At 50.0% G+C, this 27,820-nt stretch overlaps 2 protein-coding genes across 2 annotated transcripts; one reads left to right on the top strand and one right to left on the bottom strand.

Moving 5' to 3' along the window:
* Positions 1 to 144: 144 nt before the first annotated feature.
* On the bottom strand, positions 145 to 5,120 carry LOC127317985 (pyrophosphate-energized vacuolar membrane proton pump). Its single transcript, XM_051348593.2, has 8 exons — positions 4,774 to 5,120; positions 2,584 to 3,155; positions 2,078 to 2,457; positions 1,917 to 2,003; positions 1,501 to 1,831; positions 899 to 1,309; positions 762 to 821; positions 145 to 651 (listed from the first exon to the last, which is right to left on the bottom strand). The coding sequence occupies exons 1-8, from the start codon at positions 5,012 to 5,014 to the stop codon at positions 445 to 447; spliced, it is 2,289 nt and encodes a 762-aa protein (XP_051204553.1). The 5' UTR covers positions 5,015 to 5,120; the 3' UTR covers positions 145 to 444.
* A 6,698-nt stretch (positions 5,121 to 11,818) lies between these two features.
* Positions 11,819 to 14,217, top strand: LOC127316160 (uncharacterized). The gene is made up of 2 exons (XM_051346574.2): positions 11,819 to 13,224; positions 13,302 to 14,217. Exons 1-2 carry the CDS (start codon positions 12,190 to 12,192, stop codon positions 13,992 to 13,994), a joined length of 1,728 nt encoding a protein of 575 aa, XP_051202534.2. The 5' UTR covers positions 11,819 to 12,189; the 3' UTR covers positions 13,995 to 14,217.
* The last annotated feature ends 13,603 nt before the right edge of the window (positions 14,218 to 27,820 follow it).

Raw genomic sequence — 27,820 nt, 5'->3', positions numbered from 1 at the left:
CCCAAGACATCAGCATCTATCTAACTATAGATGAAGCAGTTCATACAATCAGTGCAATTTTAGGCCAAAAACATCAACAATTTTGTGCCAGTCATAATGTGACAGATACACACATATTAGGTGAAAAACAAGACTTGCTACAAGTGACATGCAACAATCATGATATCATTGTTCAAGAGTTCAACATTATCGTCGTCATCATGGGACGAGGAAAATTTGCCAGACACATACCAAAGAGGGAGGACATCTGGTCTCTTCTACATGGAGCTACAAGCCGTAAGAGTGAGACTACCGTAACACCTCCAAGAGGCCAAAGAAAAGGTAACACAATCCGGGAATGACATGACAACCAAAAATAACAGTGCACAACATACGAACGGACAAGGAGTTATTCGTGACGACGTCCATAGATCGTAGTTCTGCTTAACTTGGCATCTGTGCTCTTTAGATGTACTTGAACAGCAGGCCACCGTACGTGGCAAAGAACGGCGCAAACACAAGGGACTCAACAGCCATGAGCTTGATGAGGATGTTGAGGGATGGGCCAGATGTGTCCTTGAGGGGGTCTCCAATGGTGTCACCGATCACGGCGGCCTTGTGGCAGTCTGACCCCTTGGGGCCAAGGGACCTAGCATGATCACTGTTGCCAGCCTGAGAAGTAGCAAAGAAGGTGATGACAAAGTTAGAAACATGACAAACATTTGTTCCTCAATAGTCAATATACCTCAATGCCAATCAATCAAGAATTCAAGAACATTTACCTCAATGTACTTCTTTGCATTGTCCCATGCACCACCAGTGTTGGAAGCAGAGATGGCAATCTGCAAGGGTGAAAATGAATAAATGCCTAGAATTTACAATTCAGATGTACCAAGGAAGAAAAGAAATCCAATGGTACCTGTACTCCAGAAACAAGAGCACCAGCCAAAACACCAGATAGAGTTTCCACTCCAAAGAGGGTTCCAACAATGAGGGGCGTGAGCATAACCAAAGCACCAGGAGGAATCATCTCCTTGATAGAAGCATCAGTAGAGATCTTGACACAGGTGGCATAGTCAGGCTTGGCAGTTCCCTCCATCAGTCCAGGAATGGTGTTGAACTGCCTGCGAACCTCCTCAACCATCTTGAGAGCAGCACTTCCAACACTCTTCATGGTCATCGCTGAGAACCAGTAGGGAAGCATGGCTCCAACAAGCAAGCCAATGAATACCTTTGGAGAAAGGACATCAACGACCTGCACACCGGCTCTGCTGACAAAAGCACCGAAAAGTGCCAGGGACACCAGAGCAGCTGATCCAATGGCGAAACCCTACAACATTATATGCATGGTTACAGTTACATCACTAATACAGCAGCTTTCACTCTAAACCATCTCACACTGCCTAATTCCTGCTAATCTAGTAGCTCACATATATATCATATGCTTATAACTTCCTGATGTGCTATAAATAACAGCTGTGGAGAAGAGTTAACCAACAAATATGCAGCAAGGAAATTTACCTTCCCAATAGCAGCGGTTGTGTTTCCAGCAGCATCAAGAGCATCAGTTCTCTCACGGATTCTGTGGCTCATGCCGGCCATCTCAGCAATTCCACCAGCATTGTCACTAATGGGACCATAAGCATCAATAGCAAGACCAGTTGCCATTGTGCTTAGCATGCCAAGAGCAGCCATTGCAATGCCGTACATTGCAGCAATAGAGAAGCTGACGTAAATGCTGACAGCAATAGCGAAAATTGGGATGATAACTGACTTGTAACCCAGAGCAAGCCCAAAGATGACGTTAGTAGCAGCACCAGTTCTGCAGGAATCTGCAACATCTTGCACAGGGCTGCCACAAGGAAATAATTGGGATGATAAGACACTGACATAGAATGATGAAGAAATAATATAACTGAAACTAACAAATTGCTCACCTGTAGGCATTGCTAGTGTAGTATTCAGTCACAAACCCAATAATGAGACCAGCCCACAGTCCAATTCCCACACAGAAAAACAAGCCCCTGAGAAGCCAAGACAACATAATCAGAAGAGGGTTCACATTTCAGACAGAAACAAAGATTGAGTAATATATTACCAGTTGGCCACTTCCTTCTGGGCACCGAAGTTGAAGATGGTGAACTTAGCTGGAAGAGCCAACCAGCTGATTATCGCAACACCAACAGTCATTAAAGCAGTGGAGATGATGAGCTGCTTCTTCAGAGCAGGTTCAATTTCATTTGCAGCCTTGATCTCAAAGAAATCAGTTGCAAAGAGTGTGGTAATCAAGCAGACAATGATGCCAACAGAGCTCACAAGCAGTGGGTAGCACATCGCGGTGAAATCATGGCTGATTCCAAAAGATGAGATAGATGCAACAACAAGAGCAGCGCAGGAAGATTCTGCGTATGAACCGAAGAGATCTGATCCCATTCCAGCGATATCACCAACATTGTCACCAACGTTGTCAGCTATCACCTGAAAACAAGAGGGCCAAGTTTAGCAAACGACATTCATGAACCATGATAGTCACCATATGATTAGAAGCATTGTCAGACAATATGCCTAAAACTATTAGCCAAGAGCAGAGAGAAGAGAACTCACAGCTGGGTTCCTGGGGTCATCTTCAGGAATGTTCCTTTCAACTTTGCCAACAAGGTCAGCACCCACATCGGCAGCCTTGGTGTAAATACCTCCACCAACTCTTCCGAAGAGAGCCATGGAAGAGCCACCAAGACCATACCCAGTGATAGATTCAAAAAGACCTTCCCAGTCATCACCGTAGTAGAGCTTGAATACGTTGATGGTAATGTAAAGAACCACGAGACCACTTGATGACAGCAAGAAGCCCATAACTGCACCAGACCGGAAAGCGGTGATGAATGCCTTTCCAACACCCTTCCTTGCTTCCAGTGTGGTTCTGGCATTGGCATATGTGGCGATCTTCATCCCAAGGAAACCAGACACCAGAGATGTGATGGCTCCAAGCAAGAAAGCCGCAGTGCTGAAGAGAGCGGTGTAAAGAGCTGGCTTGCAGGTTCCCGTGCTATAGGTGCAGGGCTGGCTCTTTGTGCTGAATCCCTCGATCGATCCGAGGAATACAAAGATCAAGAGAGCGAAGAAAACCATGAATAAGCCAACATACTGGTACATGGTGAAAAGAAACGATGTTGCTCCTGCTCATCATAATAAGAAATAATTGTTACACAGAAATCATATGATTTAACTCAAACAGAATTCAGTAACATCAGCATTTTGTTATACTTATTAACGGTGCAGGTAATATAGATTATTATAGCCTTGGTCTAAACTGCATCTTTCTGAGATTCCTAATTAACAAACTATGATCTACCTACAGACTGACACGATTGGCAAACCAATGTCACCACCCATTGCTATTTCACATATAAGTGAAAAGGAGCAAGCTACATATCCAATCCTAGCAGACAGTTCCAAAAGTAGCCATCCCAATCAAAGAAGAAACGTCTGAGGTCAATATTGGTGAGTTTGTGACACCGATATTAAAATGCAACATCAGGAATTGATAACAGATTAAAATGCTGGCCATCTTTCTGAAATTAGTAGGTAATTTGACAAATTTGACAAACAATTGTCACCACCCACTGCTATTTCAGATTTATTCAAGTAAAAAAACAGCAAGGTACATATCCAATCCTAGAAGACAATTCCAAAAGTGTGTCCATCCCAATCAAAGAAGAATCCCCTCAGGTCAATATTGGTGACACTAATCACCGAATCCCACAAAATAGGACACGTATCAGATAAGCATTAAGCTGATTAATCTCAGAAGGCTAGGGACAAACTGACGCATCGGTGACAGATGGCTGATATCCTTATCCCAGAACATGACGTTTCAGGCCTAGATCTACCTAGACCCAGGAGAGTGGAGTAAAGGTTGAGTTAGGCAAATCACAACGTGTCGAGCTTCTTGCGTTTGGCAGATCCGTCACGCACCTTCCACGAGCAAGTTAACATTTGTGATTATATATGAAGAAATGAAAGCGACGGGTAGATGTGCCCGCGGGATAAGCTACATCTTTACTAGAGCACCGACACACATAGTGTAGCAAGCGCAGCGGTTGATGAAGCATTAAAAGAAGTGTTTATTGAAGCCTCGATGTAGTTACTAGAAATTCAAGCATATACACTAGTAATATGAATTTTGAGAATTAAAAAAGGCAAGATGTGGATCTGCTGCTCGCCCCACGTGGAGCCGCATAAACGGAAACCTAATACTAAGAAGCAAAAGTAACGCAGGAGCCCACTTCGTAATCCTGGAGATTTGGAGGTAGCTGGGAGCCTGGGAGAGTGGGAGTGAGTGACTAAAAAATATCACAGGAGAAGATAGTTGGCCGAGAAAACGACACTAGTATTTGGGAGCGCCCGCGCACGCAGGAACCAAAAGCTCCAGCGCACGGATTTGGCTTTTTTTTGCATACAACAAGGGGTAGTAACTTTTCGCGTCGCTACAGTCGAGCTTTCCCGTGGTTCCATTCCATCTGTTCGTAAAGCCTGTGGAAAGTGCAGGCAACATTTGGGGAGCTCGCCGAGCTAAAATTCGAAAGCTCCCTCACCAGATCAGCGGTAGAATCTACCGAGCATATGCGCGGAACGGGCAGCCAGAAAAAAATCGCAACTTTCTAAATGCGCCGAAAAAAAAGTTCCGCCGGCGAAAGAGTCCCCGGCTCGTACGGCCGTGGACGCGCGGATCTACGGGCGGCGGGCGAGTGCCGTGCCAGATCTGGGGGAGGGAGGGAGGTAGGCGGTGGTCACCTTCGGAGATGGCGGTCTGGATCTCGGCGCACTTGACGACGACGTTGTGGTCGTTGAGGCCCTCCTCCTCCTCGATGAGGTAGTCGCCGTATCCGTTCTTGGCGCCCCCGGCGGCGGTGGCTGCGCCGGGCGTGACCTTGACCTTGGAGACGAGCACCCACTGCGCGACGGCGAAGGCGATGCCGATGAGGCCGGCGACGGGGATGAGCACCTGCGTGCCGAGCTCCCCGAGGATCGCCATGGGCGGGAACCCTAACGGACGCGAGCGCGCGGAAGGCGGCGGCGGGTGAGGGGGAAGGAGGGGGGTGACGCGCCTCTGCGTGTGTGTGTGTGTGTGTGGAGCTACCCCGATGGCGCGTGGCTTATATAGCGGTGGCGAGGACAGGGAAGCGGGACCCGCACGTGGTTTCGAAGAGTTTCAAGGGGCTACGTGTAAGAGTCCTGCTTGGTCAGGCGTTTGTGGAGCGAGACGTGATTACGGAGGACTCCAGGGGCCTGCGTGCGAGAGTTTATCTGCGTGTGGGCAGTGGCTCGTAATTTTGCTGGTCCCGATGGCAGGTGGGCCCGCGGGATAAGGTATCCATCCCCTTTTTATCCGTTGGTGATGCGAGGCGAGATGAGAATCAAATCCATCGGAGCGGCGAGGGCACGAAGAAGAAACCCACGGGAGCGAACGGATTTGCATCCTTGTGTTAATTAACTTAATTAACAGTCTCTTTCTCCCTCTCCCAACTAACACGAAACCACGGCTGCATCCTACCGTATCGTCTCATCCAGGGTATTCGTTCGTAAAACCGAGGTACCAATTCCTGCATCTTCTGGTACGAAGCACACTCGGCAACGAAAGATTATCCTTGCAAAAGTAATACTTGTGCTTTGCAACCTCGCTAAAATATCACTTTTTTAGTGCATCGAAGATTTAGGTGCCATGATCGACTAAACTACTTCCTGTGTCGCATAGTTTTCTTTTTTACAATCAATATTCATAGTAACACAAATAGTACATGATAGAGATATAGCAAAATAAAGTCTAAAAGATACCAACAGATCTTCGAGGTATTCAAATTCTTTCCTCTTACGGAACACAAGCTTATACTCTTGTGGAGGCAGCCAAAGATAGATGACGAACCATCGACATGTAAATACCGACCAACGTTCTCCCGTAATTTAAATTTGATGCCAATACTGTGTGCACGCGTGCAACCATTAAAAGCATTCATTCAACATCGGCAAGAGTACCAACACCAGCATGTCAGTGAATAACAACCGACTAGCCTTGTCGACGTCGATGGGGAGCCGGAAGTACGAATCACCATTGTCGAGGACGTAGCAACCGGGACAAAAACTGCGAGGATAATCCTCCTCGCGGCAACACCGAGAAAAGATTCAAAATCAATCTGGCGAAGCAAGATCTGAAGGCCCATACCTAGAGGATTGCAATCTCCCGAACGAAAGCCCAAAGATAACTTATTGCAGACGACGCCATCTCCATTGAGGGGAAACCAACAACAAGACGACTACCAAAACCCTAACATAATCTACCGAAAACACTACTTTTATCTGAAACTCCACGCATAGATCGGGTTTCCCACTCCTCCCGACGCTGGCGAAACCGGCCGGGGGAGGGGGGAACCGATCTATTTTTTCGATAAAAGGGAATATATTAATATCAAAAGATACTAATTACACCATGCCTCTGCAACAACGCACCACCCTAATGGCACTACGGATGCACACCGCCAAAAAAATAGAAAAGAAAACTAAGAAACAAAAGTCCCGCTACAGTATCTCGAGCCTAACAACAGCAATACATCCACCACCAAGACAACACCTGAAATACAGACTCTCCAAAAACGACGCCTTCAAGAAGGGAACAATGCTCTAACACCGTTGTCGCCCGATCAAAGATCTTAGGTTTTCACCCTGAAGATACCCGCTCTCAAAACAATGCCTCCAACAAGGTCATTGCCAGGCACAACCACTTAAGGCCAGACATTGGGTTTTCACCCTGAAAGGTAGGACTCTAAATTTCACATGTGTTGTCGCCCCCATTTTCATACCGCTGTTGTGACGCCCGGAACACCAAGCAAGACCCTCAATAGCGCGGAGACTTGAACCTCCCTTAGCTAGTCGACCTCCCATCCGGCCTTCATGAAATTTTCTTCTTCCGACTTTCATCATGGATCCATAGTCACTTGATGTCAACACAGAAAAAGAGCTTCGCGCCGCTCCCTCCAGAACCAAACGGTCGGAATAAAAGCATCGGTGCGCGCGACCTAATACCACCCGATCTAGCAAACTACAGGCAAAAGATGCGCTGATTTATTTACCGGCGGAGCCTTCCAGAACTCAACACTCTGGCTAGATGAATAGGATCAGCATCCGGTAGGTCTTCATCTTCGTAGAAGAAGAATCCTAGGACCACCACCTTCAAACCCGAAGCAGACGAACAGGCCCCCACGCCGCCATCCGCTGACCAACGATGACGAAGGAGAATTCGGTAGACGGCGGAAGCCGCAACCACACCATCCTCGCCCCGCACATCGCCGCCCCCTTCCTCGCACCGCCAGCAGAAGCCGACGATGGATCTCAGCGGGCACAAGATCCAACAGCCGCTGCCACCACCACCATCCATCGCCGGAGGCCGTGTAGGAGGAGCCGCTACCGCACATCCAGGGACGCCGCCCTAGACGCGGAGCACGCCGAAGCCGGAGGTCGCCGCCCCAGCCGCCACCGCCGATCGCCGCCTCCAACAACCCCCCGGGCACTTTGGTGTCGGGGCCTGCCGCCACCGTGGCCAGCGCCGACGGCAGCGGCGGAGGGAGAAAAACGGAGGGAGGGCGGCGGAAGGAGGGAGATCGCCCCCCGGTGGCGTCCTGGGGAGCGCCACGGGGGAACCGATCTATGGAGGAGGCTGAAGTGGAGGTAGCTAGGGTTTTCGAGAGGCAGTGGGTGTCTTTTTTCGTATTAGAGTCGATCGCTTTTGGTTGCAGTCCTCATGTGTTGCATGGTTCTTGTCGTGGTTGCAAGAATTATTGAACATATTGAGTACAAGTTTAAAGACCATCCTACCCCTACGTCAACTTATTAATGAAGCAATTCACAAAGAAAAAGTATGATCGCCGGAGGCTCGTGCTATCTACAGAGAATGACAGCATGTTGCCGCCCCTCCCATCGACCCACCGTGTTCAGCCAACCGTATTTATCCCTCCCACATTCTAAAATGCCTCTAGCGACCTAGCCCTTCTCGAAAACCCATGGCAATGTACCAACCCAAAATTTGTAGAAAAGTGAGTGCCATAACCTCGTATGATGCTTCTCTCATAGCTTCTACTCCCCGACATATCAAGCCGGCTAGGTTCGATTTGGTTTGTTAAGTTAATCCATGTAGTTCGAATTAAAATGTTGATGAGCTTGATGGATCATGGGCCACCGCAATAGCTGAATCCTGGCGAGTCTAAACACATTGGCAGATGACAAGGGCACAACATTAGTTTAGTTGGATAGGAATCTTTGGGTATCACCATAAACATGGTAGCTATACACACAGTAGACTATTCAAGATCAAATTAGTTACAATACATTATATTAGTTACTTTTATGAGTCGAGTCAACAATAGGAGACTCGTCTATGATTCCCCTTCCCCCGCGTCGCTCCTCTCTTTCGGGCGACTCGGGTGACGATCCAATCCTAGCACTGTCGCCCCCTTCCCCAACCTCCCTCCTGCTGCTACCAAAGGTGACCTCCCCGCTCCAGTGCGGCCGTTCAGGAAGGTAGCGGCGAGCATCCCGTCACGCCGCTCCTCTCTTTGGGGCGACTCCGGATGTAAAGGCAGCTGCCTCGGGTGGTGAGGCGGCTCTTGCTTGGCGGCGAGCGGCACGCACGAGTGCTGGTCTTCCCCTTGACCGTGAGGACGGCGAGGAGATGACGGGCATTGGCCGTGGAGCGGGGGCTGCTCCAGGTCCGAAGGAAGGCAACTCCTAGTGCACCCAGCCCTGCTCATGATGGTCCTTAGTGGCTGTTGGTTGCCATATATGTGGCATGGCATGGCGTTGGAAGTGGGGACGAGAACCGGGAGAAATCCCTGGATGCCGGTCAGCCGCGATAGTGGCGACGCATGCGGGCGCCCTCTTCCTCCCTAGAGGCTAAGGTACTCTTCCCCTCCCCCCTCCTCCTCTCATTACCTGGGAGATATCCTAAATCGCGGGATTGGGCGGCAGCGGCATCCTTTGCGTCGTCACCTTCTTCAAGGTGCTTGTTTGGGTGAGAGGGGTAGTGGGCGTGCTATGGTCTGGTTGTCAGTGTCGAGGTTGGAACCATGGCGGAAGCGCTTCTAGTGTTGGGTCAGGCCCCTACATCCTTTTTGGGTGCTCTCGGCCCACGCCCTGCGCTCGCTCACCGGCGGGTCGGTGCCCTCGTGCTTGGGCAGGGAGGAAAAGGGTTCCGCTCTCCCGTTTGGAGTGGCGTGTTTGGACGGCATGAGCATGGTGCTTCGTGCGGGCTATGTTGTTGCGGTCGGCGACATGGCGTTGGCTCCTCTTCTTCACACCTTCTACCTCAATGACTTCTCCAAGCAGCTTCCTTTCCTCGTGTTTGACACCGTGTTAGGCGGCATGGCTTCACGTGGTTGGCTCTGTGCAGCGTGGTGACAGGTCTAGTGTCTGGGCCTTTTGGCAGTTTGGTTCCTAGTCCTCGCTCTGCTCTAGGGTGAGCATTCCCATGGTCGACGGTTCGACGCCCCCTGAGCCAGTCCAAGGGGGCACGGGTCCCTCTTTGGGCATGGAGTGCAGGAGGTTGGTCAGGCGATGGCTTGCCCTTCCTGGTGCATGTGGTGGCGTGCTCTACCTCGCTCGATGGAGTTTCTACCTGAAAATCGTCTTCGTCCTACCATGGTGCTTCGGCTGCGGGCGAGAGAATCGACAAGCTTCTGTTGTTGTTTCTCATGTTTTAAGTTGTTCTTCAGCACCTTGTAAAATCCTGGTTGCCGTGTTGGGCCGCTGGAGTGTTGTGTTGTGTTATGTTTTCTTTTGTTGTGTTGCACTATCGTGTGTTCTGTTGTGACGTATGGTCTTGTGTATTCACTCATCGGTTGAGGGCTTAGCTCATTCAAAACCAGACTCGTCTCGAGCCTTCCGTTTAAAAGTAAGAGACTCAGTCGCTTTGGAGGTTTTCCACGCATCTACAATGTTGTGAGCTAAAAAAAATTTATTGTTGAGTATGAGAACATCTTTTTTTTGTAAAGGAATTATCTCATATTGCTTAGTGGATTATTATTTCCTATTACATTGTTAACCTAACTACGATGGCACAAATGGATAACCTTTTGCACAATACACCGTCGAGGTGGGGTAGAATGCATAAGAGAAATTACCTTCTCATCCCCTCGAGATACCCTCTATTTTCATCACCATTGTTACGAATAGGGTCCAGTAGAGTTTCAATATTACTTTCTGAGAATATATAGCGATGTTTTAGTGAAAACTAAAGTTGCCGCCTACCCAAGTCATCCTATTTTCAACGGTTATCTTTGGCCACACTATTCAAAGAATTATAGTTGATGGTCCATGGTTAATCTGCCCGCCCCTCCACCTCCATGGAACTATTAATTGCAACATAATCTAAAAATAAACAAAGATGTATTTTTGGCCTCTTACTATTGTGTCGGTGTAAGTTTGGTCCATCAACTTTTAAGCGCGATACTATTTTACATGACTTTAGATGATATGGTATTTCTCTCAGGGAACTTAGCTTTAGATATTACTCCCTCCGCTCCAAAGTGACGTAGTTTTTGTAAAAAAAAAATTGAACATACAGACTATAGCGTGTGACTTGATGATCTACTTCAATTCTATCAATTCAAGTGAAACTTCAGTCTCTGTGACAAGTTTTATTTGAAAGCGCGAAAATTCCCCATATTTTCTATGTATGAAGGCAATGCACACATCTGTTTCCTCTATTTTAGAACCCCAAATCCTGAGATGTTACACTTGCAACCTTGTCAAACATAAGAAGCGCAACTGATGAGGAGATTGGCAGCGTGGTAGGTTGGGGATCGGGGTGCCAAGCCTTGGTGAGGTGGTTTCGGCTAGATCTAGGCCTATTGAGGCCGATATGGGCCTAGTGGGCCCTATCTAGAGCTCGTAGTACCAGGTGGCACTCCTTGCCGACGTGCATCTTAGCATCATACCCGGTCGCGTTGCCCGGGACTTTATGTGGTGAGACTTGCAGGTGACACGTCAGTAGTTGTATGCTCGTCACTCCTGTCCAGCATGCAATGTCTGACGATGTACTCCTACGTCGGTACTGCTTGGCTCACTACGGTGGTGTTTGCCGCTCCCCGACTGAGGTCTTGGAAGGTAGACTACGCAGTTGGCTCTAAACGTGGTGGTGATGACGGTCGGTCTTTCACTTTGGTCATGTGGATGGCGAGGGATTCTGGTGTTAGCGGCGCTTCGGCAAAGGCCGCTCCCAGATCGCATTCTAGAGGCTTGGCTCAGGGCTAATGGGCGATCCGAAGTACCGGGAGTGGTCCGAAGGTTTTTCCGGGCCAATGGCCGCTCCCGTGTCGGTCTCGATGACAGTGGCGTCTCCCTTTTGGAAGTGTCATCATGGAGCAACGAGGGTGTCGTCATGGAGCTCCAGTACCGCTCAATCTCGCTACCGTGGCTTTGATGGCAAGTTTAGTTCTCCATGTTTTATTTTTTGTTTTTTAGTGTAAGAGGGTTCTCTCATCATTAGCCTATTTCGAGAAAGTATCTATGGATGATTGAAGCTAGATATTCGTGCGTCAACAGTCGTATTGCCCCGCTTAGATTTGACCTTGACCAAATTTTGTTCATCGGATGCCTAACCAAACCCATCCCCCTCCAGACAAGCGCTGCTCCTGCTCAAGTAGTCGAGGCAACTACCATCACACACATGACAAAGAGGAGCACCGACAAAAATGTAGCATCAACACATAAACAACAATATCTCTACAGCTGTAGGAACGCTGTCCGTCGAGCTAAGAGCATCTCCACTCGTCCCCCCGAACAGGTCCCCGGCGAGCCTTTTTTACATCCGGACGGCGTAAATCGGCCCAGTCGCGCCCCCGGTTCCTCGTTTTCGTCCGGATTTGGCCCTTCATCCATCCGGCGAGCTCACGCCATCCCCGGTCCCCCGGGGCGCGCTCGGGGACTCCGGACGAAAGATTTTGGCGCGAAACGTCGTGTGGACCCGCGTAGTCAGCGACTGGAAAACCAAATCCTGTCGATTTTCCCTCCAATTTGCTTGCATATCCCCATTCCCTCCAATTTGCTTGCATATCCCCATTCTCTCACGCCGAATTTGGCCATTCTCCTCGTCTTCCAGCTCCAGTTCCCGGCGGCGTCTTCTCGTCCACCACCACTCTCCTCCTCGTCTTCTCGTCCACCACAATGCCGCCGAAGGCGCCGGCGAGGAAGATGCGGGCGAAGAAGACGAAGCCGCCGGGCATGTCGAACGCCGAGTGGGCGGCGGACGAGAAACGGCGCGAGGTGGAAACAAGCGGCAGGACGGAGAGGGTGAAAAGAGCCGCCGCCAAGAGGGCGGCGGCGGCGGCCCAGGACGAACAAGCGAGGATGATCAGCATGGCCATGAGCGGCGGCGGCGGCGGCATGTTCCCCGGCCAATGGCCGGCGCAAGGTACAACCAGTTCCCCGTCGTCCTTCTCCCCTTCGCTGTACTCGCCGTCGCCGACTGCCGTGTTCCAAGAGGGCGCCTACGTCCAACCGTCTAGGTCCACGCCGTCGCCGCCCGAGCTTGACGTCGGCGGCGGCGGCCAGTTCGAGGGCACCTCGTTGGCCCTGCGACGAGGGCCGCTCCCGTTCGGTGCGACGGCGGCGCCGAACGAAGAGGAGATCCACGAGATGATCACCTCCGGCTCCATGGCCGCCGCTGCGAGCCCGGGGTTCTTCATGGCCGCCGCCGCTGCGTGCCCGGGGTTCTTCACGCAAGAGGAGGCGAGGGCGACGGCAGCTGTGGCGGCGCGCAACGAGCATCGGGGGGATGTTGCCGACGGAAGCCAAGCCGTCGAAGAAGAAGACGAGGAAGAAGAAGAGCCAACACAAGCCGCCGCCAACCTGTCGAAGGGGAAGAAGAAGAGAAAGAAGGACTCGCCGCCTGCCGAACCGCGTATCAAATGGACGCCGAAGGAAGAGGAGTGCCTCGCCGAAGCTTGGATGACCGTGTCCACGAACGGCATAATCGGGGCCAATCATTCGTTCGACACATACTGGCTTCGAGTGAGGCAGGCGTACGAGGAGCGCAAACTCGTCGATCCCTACTTCAACAAGACGAACATGAACGTGTACCGGGGAGACAAGGCAATGGCCACCCATTGGGGGATCATGCAGACGGCGTGCAACAAATGGCACGGCATACAGGAGGAGGTCGACAAACGGCCGATCAGCGGCCAGGACTTGGAGCAAAAGGTATGCTCCGTCGACCCTGCATCACCGAGGTACATCGTCGTTAGCTGACCCGTATCCCCGTGCTCTTTTTTCCCCAGCTGCGCCGAGCTTTGGACATGTACACGGACGACACCGGCCTGCAGTTCAAGTTCCTCAACGTCTACGCCCGCCTCGAGAACTGCGAGAAGTGGAAGGAAACTCGCACGACCCTCTCGAAGAGCAAGACCGAGCAGTACAACCCCGACGCTCCGGCGGCTTGCACGGCGGAAGGGCGCCCTGAACTCGGCCAGAAGAAGCTCAAAGAGCTCAAACGGACGGACAATCCCGCCGACAGGATGCATGCGTCGATCAACAAGTGCTGGGCCGACTTGAGGTCGCACGCCGACGGGAGGAACGACAAGTTCGACGGCAGGTGGCGGGAGATGCTCGCCAACCAAGGCGTCCGGATCGCCCTGCTGAAGACGACGACGGCGGCGAAGAAGAGGAACACAGACTTGGCGTTCCTGATGGGCGGCGGCGACATGGAACTGATGGACGAGGAGACGAGGAATTGGTACCAGGGCCACCGCAGCGACATCCTCCGAGCCACTCCGGCCAGTCCTTCGTCGTCTCCGCCGGCTCCTACCTCGGCTTCCTCACCATCTACCTCGTCGACTGCGGCTGCTTCGACGTCCACTGCCGCTGCTTCCTCGTCGGCCGCCGCAGCCGCTTCGGCCACGGCGTGTGAGGAAACTGGTCCGTCGGACACCGCCGTGCCGGCCGGGACTGCCGACGAGCCTGTCTCCGTGTAATTTCCCTCCGATCGCCGATCTGTGGCTGATCCTTTTGCTCCTTTTGCCGATCAACTGGCCGTACTTGTAGCGCGGGACGGCGATTTGTTTGAATTTAAACTATGTCCGCCGAACTCCGGGTGGACGACTGGAAATACGGTACTCCCCACGACTTAATTTCGTCCAATCCGGCGGTTGTTTCGTCCGGATTTGGGCGTGGGGAGCGCCAACGAGTGGGGATGCTCTAAGTGGAAAAGGAGCTTATTAACCCCACGGTAAATCAGTAACTCGATTAAATGTACAGCTCCACGGATATTCCGGCATAGATACTTCGATTTAATCTGTTTTGTTCCCCCGTAAAGCCACGTAGTTATCTGAGTGGCACGCAACAGATTTTGGGAGGTTCGTTACGGGGTACACGTCAGATAGAGGGTGGGCAGTTAGTTTATGGTGACCTTTCTCTCGTAGCTGGGCTGGCTGTTCGGTACACACTAATGGCTTGACGTTGATGGAGAGTTGTTAGCTAGCTAGCACACACCAGATCGTTGGTGTGGTACACTGCACTTCACTGCTTATCTATAAATCAGTGGTTGCATGCCACTGCAACCGTTCATGCCCTTTCCGTGTTTCAGTTCAGATATGAATGCAGGCTAAGTTGAGAGTCTGTTAACTTACTTACAACTGTTAGAGTAGCCAACGACTACAATAGATCCTATACGGGTAGAAGCTAATAGCGCTTGTGTACACTGCGGGATCTGAGAGAGATAGAGATGTACCTTCTCCCTTCGAGGAGGAGCTCTCGGGCGCCGACATGGTGGCGGCGGCGGAGAGAGTGAGCGTGCGGTGGCGACGGTGGTGGTGCTTTCCGTGAGCACTGCGCTAACCCTAGATCGGTAGGGGATGTCGGTGGGGTGACTGGCGGCGCGGACGAACCTCGTACTGTGAGCCCCGGCCCCCACCTCTTTATGTAGTGCAGGTCACAGGGGTCCACCAACCAGAGATGCGGTTGGGCGCCCCCGATCAGGGGGCGGACGAGGTCAAGGACTCGTTATCGATCCGTTGGGATCGATCACGTGGAGATCATCCTAACATTCTCCCCCTTGATCTCAACTTTTCTTTTAACTTTATACTTTCACTTTATTCGTTTCATTTTGGATCAGTTCATAGGGCATGCTTCATTGTCACAACTCTATTGTCGATAGAATCAGACAGCCACAATACACTTCTCTGTTTTGAAACAAATTCTTTTACTTTTGGGCCTCTTATGATCCAGGATAGGTAAGACTTTCCCTTAAACCCATGCCGGCTACGTGCTCCCTGAACACGCTGGGTGGTAAGCCTTTCGTTAGCGGTTCCGCAAGCATATCTTTTATCCTTATATGCTCGAGACTTATAGTTTGATCCTGGACCTTGTGTTTCATAACATAATACTTAACCTCGATCGGTTTCGTTGATGTACTCGACTTGTTGTTGTGAGCATAAAATACTGCAGGCTCATTGTCGCAGTACATCTTTAGTGGTTTGTCAATACAATCTACCACTTTTAAGTCGGGTATAATTTTCTTTAACCATAATACCTGCCCCGTGGCTTCATAACATGCTATAAATTATGCATACATCATGGATGATGCAACTATCGTCTGTTTGGAGCTTCTCCACGAAATAGCTCCCCCCTGCGAGGGTGAATACATATCCAGATGCGGATTTTCTATCATCTTTATCCCCCACAAAATCTGCATATGAATACCCTCTTATTTCTAGGGAATCAAATCTTTTGTATGTTAGCATGTAGTTCTTTGTGCCTTTCACATAACGCAATGCCTTCTTTACCATTTTCCAGTGTTCAAAACCTGGATTTTCTTGATATCTACCGAGTACTCCGGTGATAAATGCTAAGTCAGGGCGAGTGCACACTTGTGCATACTGTAGGCTTCCAATAGCCGAAGCATATGGAACCACTTTCATTTGATCGAGCTCATATTGATTTTGGGGACTTTGATGTTTCCAAAAACGGTCGCCCTTGACTATAGGGGCAGGTGTGGCACTGCACTTATGCATATTATACTTACTTAGAATCTTTTCTAAATAAGTCTTTTGCGATAGTCCTAATACTCCATTATTCCTATCTCGGTGAATTTCTATGCCCAAAACATATGACGCTTCACCAAGATCTTTCATATCAAAATTTGAGGACAAGAACTTCTTTATCTCTTGCAGTAGACTAACATCACTGCTTGCAAGCAGAATATCATCCACATACAAGATTAGAAAAATATATTTCCCACTTTTAAACTTTGCATAAACGCAATTGTTCTCAATATTTTCTTTAAATCCAAATCTCTTAATTGTTTCATTAAACTTTAGATACCACTGTCTGGAGGCTTGGTTTAATCCATAAATGGATTTCTTTAGGCGGCATCCCGTTTCTTCCTTGCCCTCCATGATAAAACCCTTGGGTTGTTTCATGTAGATATTTTCTTCTAAATCCCCGTTTAGAAATGCCGTCTTTACATCCATTTGATGCAACTCTAAATCAAAATGTGCAACTAGTGCCATTATGATTCTGAAGGAATCCTTACATGAGACCGGAGAAAATGTATCATTGTAATCTATCCCTTCTCTTTGTGTAAATCCTTTTGCCACAAGTCGTGCTTTATACTTTTCAACATTCCCATTGGAGTCATATTTTATTTTGTAGACCCATTTGCAGCCCACTGTTTTGGCTCCTTTAGGAATATTCTCTAAGTCCAAAACATGGTTGGCACTCATCGATCTCATTTCGTCTTCCATGGCCTCCACCCACTTTGATGAATCTGGGCTTCTCATGGCTTCTTCATATGAAGTGGGATCTGTTGCGGTCAAAACCCACCGGCGGGCAGCGACGGGCAACACAGTAGAGCCGGGAACAACCTAGGGCTTCGGCTGGCCCTGGTCCCTCCGAGCGACGGCCCGCAAAGCCTCTGGTACACACGTCCGATGCTGATGCAAGGGCGTGCCACCTGACCTATACCTGGTCAGGAAGGTGATGGAGATGCCTCGCTTAGTTTCCTGCATGGCATACACGTAAACATTAAATACGAGCCTCGATCGGCTCTCAGGTTATCCTGTGAATCGGCTCAGGGAGCCGATCCACCCATGATTCGTACGAGGTGCACGAATATATGGTGGTCCTGCTTGATCAAGATAAAGCTAATGCGATCTATGACGATTTAGGGTTTTCACCGCATAATTGGATCATCCTACTCACGATTGGGCCTCGCGGCCACGCACGGTGATCGTAAGCCGATCCTAGATAGGGCCTAAAAACCAAACACGAGGTTGATCCCCGGAACATCCTGCCTAGGACTAGCAGACGACACCCTACGTGCCGCTGGATCCTCCAACCCTTTGTAAGGCCTAACTATTGCAGATATTAAACTAATCCTTGAAGAACAAGGAGCAACCGTAACGGATCGGATCTACTAAACAATGATCAAGCGGGGTGCCGCCCCCACACCTAAGATAGGTGTGAGGGCGGCTAGATATGCAAGGGTTGCACTACGATAGCATATAATACGAAGAACAATGCTAACCCTAACATATCTAAGATAACTACGTTGCTCGCCATAAAAAAGGCTTCAGTACGAGCAACGCATGAACAACATAAAGCTTCTGATGCCTAGATCGCAAGATGCGATCTAGGCAGCATGATGCTTACCGGTAGAAACCCTCGAGACGAAGGAGTTGGCGATGCGCCGAGATTGATTTGTTGGTTGAACGTTGGTTGTTGTTTATTTCATAAACCCTAGATACATATTTATAGTCCAGGGGACTTTCTAACGTGGGAATAATCCCCACCGTGCACGATGCAAACTCTAACTTTTAATCTAAGATACAATCTACCATAATTAAAGATACACGGGCAATCTAGCCCAAACTCTTCATGCAAGGCCGCTCCAGAGATCTTCCGCGTGTAACCTTCCAAGCCCATCTCCCTTACGGCCCACTTCCTGATTTGGCCAAAATCTGGTGATAACACATGCCCTCCTGGTTTTGGCAATGATAATTTCAAAACCACTCTGTTTTTCCTTCGAAGGGTCATGTCGTGACAGAGCAGAACCGTTGCAGTATCCTTCATCATTATGCCCTATCTTCTCAGCTTCTCTGCAAAATTCGATAGCTTTGGCATCACCTCCTCGGAAACTGCAATGGCATTAAATCTCCACCAGGCTCCTCATTATTTAACCGTGCCGATCGATTAGCCCTCTTCATCACCTTCCTCTGTTCTAGCTATCGGCAACAAAAAACCCTCTTCCCCTGTAGCAATGTCTTCCTCCTCCTCAACCTCCTCCGGCCCTTCCCTCCAGTCCCCATCCTTGAGCGAGCCGGAGAGAAACTCCGATCATGCGCCAGACGGCAACCTGCCTCTGACCGACGGGAAAGAGGACCATAAGCACCTCGTCGAAGGGAAGCCGATAAGCGAAGGCGAAGACGACCTTCATCTCCGGGTGAAACCCACCTCCTCCGACGGGAAGGAGGAAGAAGAAGAAGTAGAGGAAGAAGAAGAGAAGGAGGAGGGAGACCCCTCTTCCCCCGCTAAGCTTCTGCCGGCAAAGCGACTCCGCGCTTGGGCGGACAGCGAAGACGATGATGATGACGAGGAGGAAGAGGAGGAAGATGAATCTTCCTCCTCCATTGGGTACCCGCCGACGAAGCGCTTTCGCTCTTGGGCGGACAGCGAGGATGATGATGATGACGAGGAAGACAAAGCTCTGGCCAAAGGCTGGGGCAGCAGCGACGAGGAGCTTCCTGGGAGCAGCGCCGACGACATCGACGACGGCGACGATGAGGACAGCGACGACTAGTAGAGTAGGACTAGTAGTAGCAGTGCACTAGGCACCAGATCCCTCTTTTGAGAGCCATCGGCTCTTTCTTGTAAAGCCGCTCCTTTGAATTAATGAAAATTGTTCTTTCAATTCATCTTTCAATTAATCCAATTTCACTCCTTCCGCTTGTCATACCAAGACCGATAGCAACGTATCGGATTCCTTTTCCTTTGGACGCCCGTGAAGCCGGACTCAAATGTCGATTAGACCGCCAGTCAAGCACTTCTCAAATTCAAGCTGCGATTTGATATCTGACCATAATTTTTCGCAATCCCTTAGCCGATGACTACTCATCGGCTATTTTGAGAATCCAGTCCCTTTCCTTTTCTTGCAGCAACAGGACGGTCAAAAACCTGTAAAGCCGACGGCCTCCTTTTCCGGTTCCTCTCCGTCGATGTAGGGTCAGTCGATGCGACTCCAATCGGCTCCCAAAACAGAACATCTACCAAGTTAGCTGCCCCCCGAGCCTTAATCAAGGCGAGAATACCGGCGAGGATGCACAGGTCATTAATCAGCTTTCTTCCACTGAGCGCCGATGTTGTAGATGAAACACCAACAGCTTAACTGACGCAAAGGGTTAACCATCTTGGCGACAATGTGAGCCCTGAGCACATAGCCGGTAGGTCTTGGTCTTGTGTAATTTGTACTAGAGTCGATGGCTGCGCATCGGCTTCGCTTCTTAATTCTGAAGTCGATGCCCTTGCATCGGTTGTATGTTGTTATGAAAAAAAAAAATTACTGGCCGATTTTTCCTAATTGGCCCATAATGTTTCACTGCACACATGTTTACACATGTTTATCTGCACATGTTCATCTGACTATATGCCCCCCGAGCCGAATCTGCCAGGTGACTGCAGATATCGGCTTTGTGGTTAGCCAGGGCACTGTCCTTGTACGTCGGCTCCGCGAGGATTCGTGTTGACCTTCATCCGCCGACGTGACCGCTGCCCAGTAGATCGATGTTGAACACGAGCAGAACATGTGGTGAAGATAATTTTGGCCGATTGCTGGAATCGGCCTCCATATCCATTGAAGCGCTGACTGAAGGTTCTTAATGTCCCTTCATAATTTTTGGGGCCGATCACAAGGATCAGCCTCGCCCCGTTTGCTCATCGGTTTTTTCTTGCTACTCGGTCAGGCTGGATAAAACCAGCCCAACCTCTGACTTTATCATGTTGATGCGCTTGCTGTCGTCCACCTTGAGTGCATCGTGTAATCATGGAGCACTAAGCTCCGTCGGAAGGACGAACACCATGTTTGTACCAGCCGATGTTTCATCGTCGGCTTTCCTTTGCTTGGGAGGCCACTCCATTTTTCGTGGACGACCCTCTTCGTCCAGGGTTCGCTGAACTTTCGCAGCCAGATCAGGCCGTGCCTTCCTTAGCGTATGCAAGTATAACCTTTTGGCTTCCTCCAGGCCGCGCAATCGCTGAACCCTGCGCTTTTGGGAACGGCTGAGTCCATCAGGGCACCACCTTGGACGGTGGTACCTGTCTTCTTCTTCTTTTTGTCCCTCGTCTTCTGAATCCTCGAGATCTTCCCATCGAGGGGACTCAGCACGTTTGCTTTGTGGCGGGAGAGGCCCTAAGCGCTTGAACACGGACACGTTGGCTGCCTCCTTCTTCTTCTGGTTGCATTCTGGGCAATTGCCGGTTGTGGGCAATCGGCTCATTCCTGAATCCCAGCAGTGTCTGAAGAAGGGGCAGTCCCAGTGCCTGTCGTTGTCGTCTTGCTCCCTTGCCTTTTCCTTGGTACGGCGCTCGTACTCCTCCTCATCGCGATCCTGCCGACGATGTCTTCTGGCTTCTCTAGCCAGACGATCTCTTTCATCTTCATCACTGGATCGTCGGCGTCGGTCATACTGACTCACATACTTGTTGAGGAGGTGAACAGAGAGGGGTCGCTGATATCTTATGTTCTTCACTTCTCCCTCTGTGACGTAGCGCTTGCCATCATGACGGAGCCGATCGCGTGGAGCGGCCTCCTCTGTGTCCTTGCTACGAGAGCAGCTGCCCTCGTCTCCATCTTTGCCAGAGTGGTGCCCAGGTCCTACCATGTGGATGCTGAACGAGGATCCTGGCTGGCAACCTTCAGGGTAAGTGCATTCCACCATGTTAACGGCGGGGAAGGGTTGGGTGTCGACCTTCATGGCGTACTGGTTGAAAATCAGACGTCCTTTTTCTATCGCCGATTGGATGTGCTGACGCCACACCCTGCAGTCGTTGGTGGCATGGGAGAGCGAGTTATGCCATTTGCAGTATGGCTTTCCGTTCAGCTCTTGTACCGTGGGGAATTTGAGACCTTCGGGAATCGTCAACTGCTTCTCCTTGAGCAGGAGGTCGAAGATTTGCTCAGTTTTGGTCACATCAAAATCAAACCCCCTGGGCGGGCCTGGTGGCTTTACCCATTAGCAGGACACGGGGTTCCCCCGAGTCCATTCAGCCATCGCTACCTCTTGATCTCCCGCAGAAACTTCGTCTTCCTCTCGCCTCGACCAGGACTATCGCACGCTTGAATTTGTCTGGTACAGTCCGGTGGCGCTGTTCATATGCCGACAGCTTTCGAACCATGTGCGCCGGTGAGGGGTAGTACGCAGGAGGCCATGTCCTTGAGCGGTGTTGCAAGGCCCGCTACTGCCAACTCGACTGCTTCCTTTTCAGTCACACGAACCGAATAACATCGGTTCCTAAGATTCCTGAAGCGCTGGATGTATTCTGTCACAGTTTCTCCACGCTTCTGACGTATTTGTGCTAGATCGGCAAGGCCAGACTCGGAAGCCTCTGAGTGGTACTGCGTATGGAACTGTTCTTCCAACTGCTTCCAAGTCCGGATCGAGTCTGGTGGCAACGAGGTGTACCACCCGAAAGCCGATCCCGTGAGGGACTGTGAGAAGAACCTCACGCGTAGGGGATCCGACACTGAGGCCGTTCCTAGCTGTGCCAAATATCGGCCCACATGCTCGATGGAGCTGGAACCATCTGATCCACTGAATTTGGAGAAATCAGGGAGCCGATATTTAGGTGGTAGCGGGATCAATTCGTAGTCGTCAGGGTACGGCTTGGAATAGCCGATTGGATGTGCTGACGCCACACCCTGCAGTCGTTGGTGGTATGGGAGAGCGAGTTATGCCATTTGCAGTATGGCTTTCCGTTCAGCTCTTGTACCGTGGGGAATTTGAGACCTTCGGGAATCGTCAACTGCTTCTCCTTGAGCAGGAGGTCGAAGATTTGCTCAGTTTTGGTCACGTCAAAATCAAACCCCCTGGGCGGGCCTGGTGGCTTTACCCATTTGCAGGACACGGGGGTTCACCCCCGAGTCCATTCAGCCACTGCTACCTCTTGATCTCCCGCAGAAACTTCGTCTTCCTCTGCCTCGACCAGGACTACTGCACGCTTGAATTTGTCCTGGTACAGGTCCGGGTGGCGCTGTTCATATGCCGACAGTTTCTGAACCATGTGCGCCAGTGAGGGGTAGTCTGCTTGGGAGGCCATGTCCTTGAGCGGTGTTGCAAGGCCCACTACTGCCAACTCGACTGCTTCCTTTTCAGTCACACGAACCGAATAACATCGGTTCCTAAGATTCCTGAAGCGCTGGATGTATTCTATCACAGTTTCTCCACGCTTCTGACGTATTTGTGCTAGATCGGCAAGGCCAGACTCGGAAGCCTCTGAGTGGTACTGCGTATGGAACTGTTCTTCCAACTGCTTCCAAGTCCGGATCGAGTCTGGTGGCAACGAGGTGTACCACCCGAAAGCCGATCCCGTGAGGGACTGTGAGAAGAACCTCACGCGTAGGGGATCCGACACTGAGGCCGTTCCTAGCTGTGCCAAATATCGGCCCACATGCTCGATGGAGCTGGAACCATCTGATCCACTGAATTTGGAGAAATCAGGGAGCCGATATTTAGGTGGTAGCGGGATCAATTCGTAGTCGTCAGGGTACGGCTTGGAATAGCCGATTGCCCTCCTTTTCGGCACCATGCCGAACTGGTCTCTCAGTATGGTGCTGATCTGATCCGCTGTGCTGGCTGCAGGAGTTGAACTCTGAAGATTCGCCGGGGTGGCATACTTAGCCAGCCATGTTTGCTTTTCCAGCTCTGAGCCAACTGCAGGAGCTGAGCTCTGGAGGTTCGTCGGGGTGGCGTACTTAGTTAGCCATGTCTGCTTCTCAAGATCTGCCGTTGACGTCCCTCCTGTTTTCCCAGAAGTCCCTGATGTTGTGGCCTGGTTTGTGAGCGCCCAGTTACCGCAATCTGGCACATACGTGCACGTGTACCCGTGAGGGATCTCCTTAGGCGCCTCATGCAAGAACTGGCAGTCACTAGGGTCACCACCGATCTTGTAGACGACGAATGCCGGTGAAGTCGGCACTTCTGGTGCTGCCAACGCAAATGGCAGCGGTGGACGGGACTGGAGTGGCAACTCTCCTTGATGCGTCCCGAGAGCTGGTCCTGACGGCGAGTACTGGTGCCTCATGATCTCCTGGATCACGCGAAGAGCGACACGCTCCAACGTGTTTACCAGGTTCTCAGAGTGGCGGTGTAGCGAGTGAGCTACCAAGTAGTTGATCTCTGCCGCGGGGACCTGGTGCGTTCTTCGACGGGCGAGAGGTCTATCCCATCGAGTGCACCATTAGGCGAGAACCCCTTCCACCTGATGCCATGTGAACGGGTTCTGTGGAAAGAGCCGATGAGGTCGGCTTCGAGGATGACTTTGATCTCGTCATACTTCTTCTTGAGTTCATCGGTCAGATCCTCGTACGTGACTGGCGTGCCGTCCGCCATCTCAGATGTAGATGGCGATGTGGTTGATGTAGACGCTGGTCCCACCGAGCGTGCCAGAATGTGTTGCGGTCAAAACCCACCGGCGGGCAGCGACGGGCAACACAGTAGAGCCGGGAACAACCTAGGGCTTCGGCTGGCCCTGGTCCCTCCGAGCGACGGCCCGCAAAGCCTCTGGTACACACGTCCGATGCTGATGCAAGGGCGTGCCACCTGACCTATAGCTGGTCAGGAAGGTGATGGAGATGCCTCGCTTAGTTTCCTGTATGGCATACACGTAAACATTAAATACGAGCCTCGATCGGCTCTCAGGTTATCCTGTGAATCGGCTCAGGGAGCCGATCCACCCATGATTCGTATGAGGTGCACGAATATATGGTGGTCCTGCTTGATCAAGATAAAGCTAATGCGATCTACGACGATTTAGGGTTTTCACCGCATAATCGGATCATCCTACTCACGATTGGGCCTCGCGGCCACGCACGGTGATCGTAAGCCGATCCTAGATAGGGCCTAAAAACCAAACACGAGGTTGATCCCCGGAACATCCTGCCTAGGACTAGCAGACGACACCCTACGTGCCGCTGGATCCTCCAACCCTTTGTAAGGCCTAACTATTGCAGATATTAAACTAATCCTTGAAGAACAAGGAGCAACCGTAACGGATCGGATCTACTAAACAATGATCAAGCGGGGTGCCGCCCCCACACCTAAGATAGGTGTGAGGGCGGCTAGATATGCAAGGGTTGCACTACGATAGCATATAATACGAAGAACAATGCTAACCCTAACATATCTAAGATAACTACGTTGCTCGCCATCAAAAAGGCTTCAGTACGAGCAACGCATGAACAACATAAAGCTTCTGCTCCCTAGATCGCAAGATGCGATCTAGGCAGCATGATGCTTACCGGTAGAAACCCTCGAGACGAAGGAGTTGGCGATGCGCCGAGATTGATTTGTTGGTTGAACGTTGGTTGTTGTTTATTTCATAATCCCTAGATACATATTTATAGTCCAGGGGACTTTCTAACGTGGGAATAATCCCCACCGTGCACGATGCAAACTCTAACTTTTAATCTAAGATACAATCTACCATAATTAAAGATACACGGGCAATCTAGCCCAAACTCTTCATGCAAGGCCGCTCCAGAGATCTTCCGCGTGTAACCTTCCAAGCCCATCTCCCTTACGGCCCACTTCCTGATTTGGCCAAAATCTGGTGATAACAGGATCACCTTCCATATGAACTGTTTCTGTGTTGTAAACTTTGTAATCAGTCGAAATGGCTGATTTTCTAGCTCTTGTAGACCTTCTAGGGGCCTCAATCTCTGGAGCATTCTGTTCCTCAACTTGTGGCTCAGCTTCTGGAGGTGGTTGTTGTTGCTCCCTTTCATGCTCAATAAATGGTTCGTTCGGCTCCTGACGGACATGTTCCGAATTTTCACTCATCGTTGTCATGGGTGGAGTCACAACAGGCGCTTGCACCACAATCGTAGGGATCGTCGGTACAGGTGCACATGGTAGCGCAAAAATGGCTCCTGAGTCATAGGATTAGGTGCATGCACCCTGTTCTCCTCAAGATCAATTTTGCGAGCTACCATGATCCCCCTCATCATTTCGTCCTCTAAGAAGACAGCATGTCTCGTTTTCCACAAACTTTGTGTATTTCTCTGGACAGTAGAAATGATAACTGATATGTCTCCAACGTATCTATAATTTCTGATGTTCCATGCTTATATTATACCAATTGCTACATGTTTTATATACACTTTATATCGTTTTTATGCATTTTCCGGAACTAACCTATTAACAAGATGCCGAAGTGCCAGTCCCTGTTTTCTGCTGTTTTTGGTTCCAGAAAGGTTGTTCGGGCAATATTTTCGGAATTCGACGAAACAAAAGCCAAATATCTTATTTCACCGAGACGGACCAGAACACCGAAGGGGAGCCGGAGAGGAGGCCCAGGGCCTCCACACCATAGGCTGGCGCGGCCTAGAGGGGGGCGCGCCGCCCTATGGGGTGGGCCCCCCAGGCACCCCCTTGCGCCGCCTCTTCTCTATAAAGTCCCTCGCGACGTAAAAACCCAACACCAATTGACGAAACTCCAAAAAGACTCCAGGGACGCCGCCGCCATCGCGAAACTCCGTTTCGGGGGACAGAAGTCTCTGTTCCGGCACGCCGCCGGGACGGGGAATTGCCCCCGGAGTCATCTCCATCGACACCACCGCCATCTTCATCGCCATTGCTATCTCCCATGATGAGGAGGGAGTAGTTCTCCCCCGAGGCTGAGGGCTCTACCGGTAGCTATGTGGTTGATCTCTCTCTCCCATGTGATCTTTATGTGATCATGAGCTTTGTATCACTATTAATCTATGTGCTACTCTAGTGATGTTATTAAAGTAGTCTATTCCTCTGATGTCTACGCACGCTTCTATTCCTGTAGACAGTGTTGGGCCTCCAAGAGCAGAGGTTTGTAGAATAGCAGCAAGTTTCCCTTAAGTGAATCACCCAAGGTTTATCGAACTCAGGGAGGTAGAGGTCAAAGATATCCCTCTCAAGCAACCCTGCAATTAAGATACAAGAAGTCTCTTGTGTCCCCAACACACCTAATACACTTGTCAGATGTATAGGTGCACTAGTTTGGCGAAGAGATAGTGAAATACAAGTAATATGGATGATTGTAAATAGTAATTGCAATCTGAAATAAAAATGGCAGCGAGCGAACATGTAACAGAACTTGTTGGAAACGGTGTTTCAATGCTTAGAAACAAGGCCTAGGGATCATACTTTTACTAGTGGACACTCTCAACAATGATCACATAAATAAATAACTTCTCTTCACTTGTGCTACTTCAAACACTCTCTTGTTGGATAACAAACACCATTCATTGTGTAGGGCTATAAAAGCACACCTCAAGCCGGAGTAAACAAGCTCCACAACATCCGGAGTTCATATTAAAGTCACCTCTAGAGTGCATAATAGACCGTTGCAATTTAGACCGAGTACTAACATAGCATACACACTGTCAATAATAGCTATGAAAGGGGGAATAGATCGCATCAATACTATCATAGTAATAGTTAACTTCATAATCTACAAGAGATTACAATCATAACCTACGCCAAGTACTACATGATGCACACACTGTCAACTTTACATCATGGAGGAGGAATAGACTACTTTAATAACATCACTAGAGTAGCACATAGATTAATAGTGATACAAAGCTCATGATCACATAAAGATCACACCATGGGAGAGAGAGATGAACCACATAGCTACCGGTAGAGCCCTCAGCCTCGGGGGAGAACTACTCCCTCCTCATCATGGGAGACAGCAACGTCGATGAAGATGGCGGTGGTGTCGATGGAGATGACTCCGGGGGCAATTCCCCGTCCCGGCGGGGTGCCGGAATAGAGACTTCTGTCCCCCGAAACGGAGTTTCGCGATGGCGGAGGTGTCCCTGGAGTCTTTCTGGAGTTTCGTCAATTGGTATCGAAGTTTTAGGTCACGAGGGGTTAAATAGGCGAAGATGCGGCTTCGGAAGGGCACCAGGGCGCCCTCCCCACCTGGTGGCGCGGCCAGGCTTGGGCCCACGCCCAGGTGGTGTGGGGCCCCCTGGCCCATCTTCGTCTCCCCTTTGGACTTCTGGAACCTTCCCGGTAAAATAAGCTATTTGGTCTTTGTTTCGTCGAATTCCGAGAATATTGCCCGAACAGCCTTTCTGGAACCAAAAACAACAGAAAACAGGAACTGACACTGTGTCATCTTGTTAATAGGTTAGTTCCGGAAAATGCATAATAATGACATAAAGTGTGTATAAAACATGTGAGTATCATCATAAAAGTAGCATGGAACATAAGAAATTATAGATACGTTTGAGATGTATCAAGCATCCCCAAGCTTAGTTCCTACTCGCCACGAATAGGTAAACGATAACAAGGATAATTTCTGAAGTGACATGCTACTATCATAATCTTGATAAATACTATTGTAAAGCATATGAGATGAATGAAGTGATTCAAAGCAATGGTAAAGATAATGACTAAACAACTAAATCATATAGCAAAGACTTTTCATGAATAATACTTTCAAGACAAGCATCAATAAGACTTGCATAAGAGTTAAATCATAAAGCAATAGGTTCTTAATAGAAGGTTTTGAAACAACACAAAGGAATATTTAAGTTTCAGCAATT

Source organism: Lolium perenne, chromosome 7, assembly GCF_019359855.2.
Source record: "Lolium perenne isolate Kyuss_39 chromosome 7, Kyuss_2.0, whole genome shotgun sequence".
NCBI lineage: Eukaryota > Viridiplantae > Streptophyta > Magnoliopsida > Poales > Poaceae > Lolium > Lolium perenne.
Note: the sequence above shows the minus strand (reverse complement) of the source record. Positions and strands in the feature narration are given on the sequence as shown.